The following is an 8015-nucleotide window of genomic DNA, read 5'->3' on the forward strand; positions in this document are numbered from 1 at the left end:
CACGTAATGCAGATGAAGATAAATTTCCATGAAAATAATAAGAAAAAGGAACGAAACGATGAAACCTTATGAAACCATCCTAGTGATACGGATGATTTCATAGCAGTTCGCAATAACGTGTATATAGGTAAAATGAACTTAAACGCGTGTTCAATTGCATCAATACGCTGAACCAAGTAAAATTAAATACAAAGTTGAGCTCGTGTGGAAAAGTGGAAAGAACGATGGTATTACGCGATAGACGCGATGTGTTAAAAGTATCGCGTTAACCAAGATGAGCGAAATAAAATAACGTTGTTTGAGAATGTATACTTTTTATGAAACACGTGCTATAAAAAAAGCTATTCTTTAGGATTTTTTAACGTAAAATTGAAATAACGATGAACTACGTTGAAATGAAATATCCCAACGAAATTTTTGTCTATCCGTTGCTCCCTTTTGAGCGCGGTAAAATAATGATTTCCTGGTACGCGCGTGGAACAGGACAGGCAGATATCGTGCTTTATACAATTTTTATTAGTACGGTATTAATGTTTCGCTGAATGAAGAAAAGAGAAAACGCGAACGACGATGGCTTTAATTAAAACTACGTCGAAAGAAACTACGTTATATTTTATATCCAATTTTTCGTTATATCAAAGTTTTCTGCCAATGAGTCTTACACGATATAGCGTTAGAGTTGAAAGTTCTTAAAACATGATTTTATCGTTCTTGCGATTGACGTTCTTTTTAATTAAATAATACAACATCCAAGGGATCGAACGTCGGCATTTTTTACTTTTTTTAATTCTATTACCAGACCAAAAAGAAAACATGGCAATTCGGGCAATCCGAATATCCATTTTCGCGAAAAATCTGACAGGATTAAATAAAAATTCTGCTTTTCTAGTTACGATATTTCATGCAATATGGAAAGCGATGGTCGAGAAGAATAAGCTGCAAGCGAAGTGACTGCGAAGTTATTTGCTTTACACGAAACACTAAACGTACATTATTTACGATAATTAATTCGATCGAGCGCGAGAACCAAAAAAAAAAAAAAAAAAAGCTCAGATGTAGAAATCGAATTAACTTCGTATCAAACGCGTGAAATTATATAGAAATTGGTGATATGAAAACATACGATATGCAATTCTAGTACGCGACGGAGCAATTTTGTAATCCGTTTATGGAAGGTGCTCGCGGGAAAACCCGGCGACAAATTCATTACTTCTGATGTAATGAATTGGCTCCTCGTCAATTCCGAGTTTGAACGTTATTCGGCTTTACCGCTCGAGAACAACGATGTCCAATAATTTACGATCACACGGTACTCTGGTTTATCGATTTCAGGAAGAACGCACAGGAGTAGCGTAATTTACTGTTGCGCGTTTCCTGAAGCCTGATATTCGAAAAGCTTAGCCGATTATAACAGACGATAAAATCAGTGCCAATTCCATTCTGTCAGAAAATTCTGTCGAATCGAATTTACGTAAGACGACGACGACGACGACGACTTTACTCGTTACACTACTTTAGAATATTCAATTTATTCTTTTTACAAAAGATATTCGTAACTTGAATGATGGATCTTGTTAAATCGCGAATTCTTCGATCGTTTTAATCGCATTAAGTCATAAATTAAAACATCCGATCTATCCCATTAGAGGGTTAGATTCCGATTGTAAGTAATTAAAATGTAATCGTTATTTCGTACATATTCGAAATATTGCACGAACCAATGATATAAAAGAAATAAAAATCTGATATTAAAGGACAATTCGATGTTAAAGATATTCGGTGATGTTATAGCATGATATAGCATGAAAGACAACTAGCCGATGGATGTATCGCAAAATTTGTTTACAGAGGAGGCTGAAATCGCGACACGTGGGTGAATGCACAGTAAAGGAGACAAAGGTGAGACACGATACGTTCGCAAAGGATCGCTGCCAAGACGTGAATTCCACGACACGATCTATTAAAACGTTCTATCGTTACTTTCTTGTCGTCTCGACCATTGACAAGATATCTTTTGTACCGCGACATCGAAGTACTCGTACAAAAATATGGTATAAGAAAAATCAAGTTCAAATAGTTCTTTTTTAAAACGTTTAAAATTTATTCGAACGAAATAACGACGAACTGCGTGAGAATCGAATACGATAGGCCGAAGAAGCTTTTTACGATTCTCGGACGTCTAATCGATCCTCGGAACAAGTTTCATCCACTAAAAGTCATTCTCTGTATTTCTATTGAATTGTTGCACGATTAGTTGCGCGTCGTCGAGCAATTAAACGCTTCGAGTATCTTTTTCATTCTTGAAGAGATCAACGGAAGAAGATAAAAGAGAAAGGAAGCAGGACTAAAAGTTTTGTAAGATGGTTGAATGGAAAGGAAATTACATCAAGTACATCAAAGTGAAATTTCTCGACGAGGGGAAGCGAATTAGCTCGTTCTTTTTCTAAATCGAAAACTGCATGCAAGTAAATAAATGAACTTAAAAGTTCTGATAGCTTTAGTCGCTCGCTAGTCGAATAGCTTTCGTCGTTATTAAAATAAAGAGATATTCCATTCGGTCTTTATCGACGGAATAACGAACTTTCCTTGAAACGTTAATGATTCGATTCGAATATCCACATGGTCCATTCTACTCTTCTAATCATCCACTATAGATAGAATGCTTCATTCCCTCCGACGCGACGAATAAAGGATCGTTTCAAAGCTAAACAACGTATGGTCAAAATATCGATAAATTCTCTTCGAGCGATCTCCGTGTATAATTCAAAACTTTGAGGAACCAACGTGCGCTAGAGGAACGATTTTATAAAAAGAACCTCCTGCCCCGACTAAACGTTCTGTCAATGTACACGGTTGATAAATTCCTGTCTGAATCCCGCCGTTTTTCATCGTTTCCAACGTTAATGAATCGAGAAACATATATTTTCCAACTTTTCCTGATCTCGCCACGCAACAGAAACTAATAAAAGTCAAAATACAAAGAGAAGAAGACGCTCTTACACGATCTATCTTTCGCAACTTTTCTCGCAACTTTTACTAGGTCTACTTTTACCAACGTCTCGTGGAAAAGGCGCGTTTAGGACCACGTGCGTACAGTCACACTATGCACGGCGTACATCCATGTACATGTTAATTAACAACGTTATTTAGTTTACTGCTTCTCATACAAAAAAAAAAAAAAAAAAAAAAAAACGATGCGCATCAACTAAATCAAATTGATATTTCTACTAACTAGAATGAGCGTTGTAATATATTGGATACGATCGATTCAACGATACCGTTACGAAGAGATACGTTGAGCAATAATATCTTCGAAACAGCCTAATGTCCGAGTATTAATAAGAGTAACTGCAAGAGAAGTAGAATCATCGGTTGTAGTGGCGGCACATAAGCTGTGGTTAGCAGACACGTAGTAGTAGTAGCAGGGGTTAAGTATAGTTTATACACACCACCGTTGGCTGACTATTTCTGGCGGCGCCGGCGAAATTCCGAGGCCCTAAATTGGTTATCGCGCTTACCGCTTAACGAGATGCCTGCCGCAAGGTCGACCTTCTTCTTCTTGTTCTTACATCTCGTCTTTTTCCTCTTTCACATCCTCCGAATACTCGGTCACACCACGGAGATATTAAACGTCGGCCGGGTCGGACGGTAAAGAAAAATAGACGAGCCGTCGAAGCTAAGATCGTGGAAGCGCGCCGTGAAACGCCGTGAAACGCCGTGAAACGCCGTGAAGCGCCGTGAAGCGCCGTGAAGCGCCGTGAAGCACCGTGAAGCGCCGTGAAGCGCCGGGAGAGAGATGAAAGCGATGAAAAAATGGGAAGAAAGGGAAGGTAACAGTGCGGGGGAGCTACGAGGGACAAGAGATATATAGAACTTGGAAATAAAAAAGGCTGTTATACGTGGAAATTAGGAAGGAGGCAAATGTATCGCAGAGGAAGTGTGCGATAAGCGAAAATTGGGAAAACGAAATGAAATAAGTTCGGAAGGGAAAAAATGTTAATACGTAGAAATTAGGGAGAAGAACGACAGATTATTATGACGGTTAGGAAAGGAGAGAAAAGAAGGAGAAGAAAAACGAAACGATATATATGAAGGAAGATGGAAAGGACAAAAGTCGTAACGTAAAAATTCTGGAAAAGAGATTAATTATTGAGAAGAAAGAGATGAAATCGGAAGAAGGGGAACGTAATTACGCAGAAATTCAATTGTAATACGTAGATAACGACTAAGATAAATGGAAATCGGCAAAAGGAGATTGTAATACTGTAATAGAGCACGGAATTGTAGCAGAAGAAAGCCGAGATTAATGGGAATAAGAGAAATAGGAATTTTAAATGCACGGATATTAAAAGAAGGAAGCTGAAGTCAACGAAAAACGAGGAAAACATTTTCCTCGTGGTAATTATTTATATTTTACCGTAAAACGTAGTTATTTTACCGTTCAACAATCGTAAATAACTAAGAACGAAAATATGGAACGAGGGAATTTTTATAAAAAAATACCATAAATATTAAATTAGAAGAAAACTAAAAAAAACTCACGGTAAAGAAAGGCGAAATTGCCGAGTGCCAGAGTTGTTCGTTCTTTTCGAAATTCTTTCTCGAAAGAGGGTCGATAAAACGAGAACGACGAGAGAAGGTTTGACCGTTTTCCGGATGAACTTGCCGGGATCTTGCCTTCGACTCGGTGACAAGTAAAATTAATTTACAAGTGCTATTAAGAAAGCTAGGCAGGCGAGTATTGTTATTAATAGCAACGCTCTATTTTCGTAACAGATGTTAATAGCGGCATCGTTAATTCGTTTTCTTTCTTATAACGAGGTGGACACTCCACGCTATGCCGCGACAGGTGGTTTAAGCAAATTATTCGTAGACATGTTTTGGCAAGACAAAACTCTATATATAGAGTGCGAGATTCGTTTCTGCTTCGTTTACAATGCACGAATAAAATGCATCGAAATATTCGACGAAAGTTCTTCATTCTGGACAAGATTCGCATTATCGATCAATCTTTTAATCTTCCAAACAGAGAAATTGTCGATCAATAAGCTTCTACGTTTTTACGTGTTATTTCATTTCGATCGTTTTGGAAACAAATCTTATTAACTTTTAGTCGTATCCTTAACTGAAACAAAAGTTCCAAAATTGACAAACTAAACTTCTACCAAGAATCACAAATTTCATAAAAAGCAAACTACGTGTCCGCCCCCCCCCCCCTCTTCGCCCCCTCCGAAAAGAAAGGAAAAGAAAAGGAAGAAAGGAAGAAACACGCGATCAAACAAAACGACAAAACGATAAAAGAAAGAAGGAAACTCACCTGTGGTGTCCAGACGGAGGGTTGATTGGACGCCCTGGAAGTACTCTTGCTTCTGGACCTCCACATCTTCTTGGCGACCAGTCGGCTGCCGTGATGCACCACGCTGCTCGAGGACTTGCTCTTCTGCATCGCTGTGCCACCTGCGGAATTGGTGGACGATGACGTAAGTGCCGGTGAACCCGGTGCCGAATGCGGTTTATCCTTGTGCGCGTTGGAACCGTGTAGGAGATGGGAAAGGAAGGACTGATGATGATGATGTTTAGGGGTCAGTGGTTCTTCCGAGCCAAGGCCAGCATCGATGCTGCTCCTCGAGCTCGCGTTTCTACTCGGTGGCGAGGTGGTCGTGTCAGCGTCTGACAGATTCTCCGATGGATTCTCCGTCGAGGACATCTCTCTGTAATTAACAGCCCAGTTGTCTTCGGTTTGACAGCCCTTGTTATTGCCATCGTCATCGCCGAGGCTCGTGGTCTCTCCTTTGGCCTTGATGTTCCTCAAGTTTCTGTCATAGTTCACTCGTTTGAATCTGTCCACTTTGTCGGCGTCCATCGACTTCTTTCTAGCCATTCGGAGATACCTTTTGATCGTGTCGCTGACGGACGGTGAAACGTCGTCGTTGTCCACGCTGCTTCGCCTGCGACCCGTAGACTTATGCATTGCCGCTTCTTTCATAGATGATTCCTCCTTTTCTCTCTCTAGAAGAACGGCGTCGAGAACCTCGCGAGGAACAGGTTCCGTTTGCACGCCGTCGTCTATGGGGCCACGATCTGTACTGGGCTCTTGCACGGCTATCAAAGGTGGCAGGCAACTAGGATCTCTCCTGAGCGAAAGCCAATCTTCGGATTCCTTCGACGGTACTCTGGTCCTTTGATGAGTCCACCAACGAGAAGACGGCGGTGACGTGTAGGCGCCGGTAGCACGTGGACCTCTGAAACCCCTGGTACACCTCAAGTCAAAATACAACTTCTCCAGCAGCTTTCGGTCCGTTAGAATCGCCGAGATCACGTGCTCTCGAGTCGCAGATTTACTGTAATAACGGCCGATAGTTTCCATCAACGATTTGTGCACGTAATCGCCGTGATACGGTTGCATGGTCTTAGAAACGTTTCCCGTGTGTTTCACTGTTGGCAAAGACCGTTGGACCGACAGTTGCTCCAGTTTCGTCTGGGCAACCATCAAATCTAGATATTGTTGAAGCTTGTTTATCAAACTCTGATAATCGAAAGGTTCTTTTCCATCCATCTGCCCGAGCGTTTCCGATCTTCCTGTCGACTTTGTCGTACCAGCGACGTCGCTTTGCATGTTCAGGTACTTCTGCAGCATATCAGCCAGTGCTTTAGTCTCGGAGTCCTCCTGTACGAATTTCCTATGCTCTACAGGACTCGATGGAGTGCTCCCTCTCTCCGATGCCAGCAGCCATTCTCTTTTAGCTTTCGCTAGGTCAAATTTTCCCGCCGTGGTGGTCTGAAAAATGAAATTTTGAGGCGGATTTCTAACATCGTCAGCCTCGTCGGCGGAGCTAGCCTTCGTTCTACAACTGCCGCCCTTTATATGTCTTCGACGTCTCTGCGATCGAAAGCTCAAAGTCCCTGGATAGGAAGTTTTCCTCCAAAGCAGAAACCTTGGCTCTTTTTGACACACTTCCTGAAAGTATTGCTCTATCTTTGGAATATCTTCCGGCCTATTGTGCGTTCCATCGGGTATTAAACGTCTACCGGCGTCAGCCATGTACCGCCATGTCTTTCTAGTAAGCAACCACCGCTCTTTCGATGGTTTGCTCGATCGTTTGGTCCTCCTGTCTTTGGAGGTCGGCGGCGTACCCCGTAACGATCCGCCTGTCTCCATGCTGTCCCGACGCGAACGTCTCCTACCCCCAGGACGCTCCGCCATCGTCGCGTCCTTTTCCTTCTTCGCCACGCGAACCACTTTCGCCGAATTATTTTTACTCTTTAAACGCGATCATCCAACCGAACGCGAATCGAACAACCAATCATTTGCTCGAGAACCGCTAAACCATTACCGAAGAGGCGCGTGGCGATTCACTCGCGACCACGTCATCCAAGATGCTCGCTATCTGGACACATTCGACCAATTTGACCATTCGACGAACACTCGGAGATCTGTTCGTCTAACGGACGAATGGAATGGACGGGACACCTCACTTTCGCACACTGTGGAACCTGTCACAGCCGAGGAACTGAGTCACCGGTGAAATATTGCGTCGAGCTTTCTGGTTGATCTATGCACGACGTACTTTCCAGGAGAGCGATATCGTTTAGACAAGCGAACGAAAATTCGGCGAATTTAAACCGATGTAGCTTGTTCGTTTATGCTTGGACCAAGCTAGAGAATACGTGAACGGAATGATACAATGGTGCGTGGATCGGAAGGAGGCAGGCGAAAGTTTGCGCTCTCTTTTCTCTTTTTCGAAGGAAGAATACCGTTGCAATAGCGAGAACTTTCTTCTAACGCAAAACAAAAGTAGCCACTTGTTTCGCTGAGTAGGAAATTACCGGTTGTTTCTGCAGCGCAACACGTGTAACCCTGCGTGTGGCAAAAACTGATCCAACTCTCTCGGTTCCCCGTATCACGCTTATTTTTATTCCGCGTACGAAACTTTACGCTCTTTTTACACCGGCTAGCAGCAGGCCCGCGTTCGAAACTTCAACAACAACGGGCTCCAGATTAATTTAGACTTTGC

At 42.2% G+C, this 8015-nt stretch overlaps 1 protein-coding gene across 1 annotated transcript in view; it reads right to left on the minus strand.

The window, feature by feature from the left end:
• The window catches only part of LOC117234851, a 28245-nt gene extending 21041 nt beyond the window's left edge, over positions 1–7204 (minus strand). The window contains exon 1 of the mRNA XM_033496431.1: positions 5318–7204. Within this exon, the coding sequence (XP_033352322.1) occupies positions 5318–7204 (1887 nt within the window). The remainder of the gene's footprint in view (positions 1–5317) is intronic.
• Between the last annotated feature and the right edge of the window lie 811 nt (positions 7205–8015).

Source organism: Bombus vosnesenskii, unplaced genomic scaffold, assembly GCF_011952255.1.
Source record: "Bombus vosnesenskii isolate JDL3184/JDL3185 unplaced genomic scaffold, Bvos_JDL3184-5_v1.1 scf7180000013309, whole genome shotgun sequence".
Classification (NCBI taxonomy): Eukaryota; Metazoa; Arthropoda; class Insecta; order Hymenoptera; family Apidae; genus Bombus; species Bombus vosnesenskii.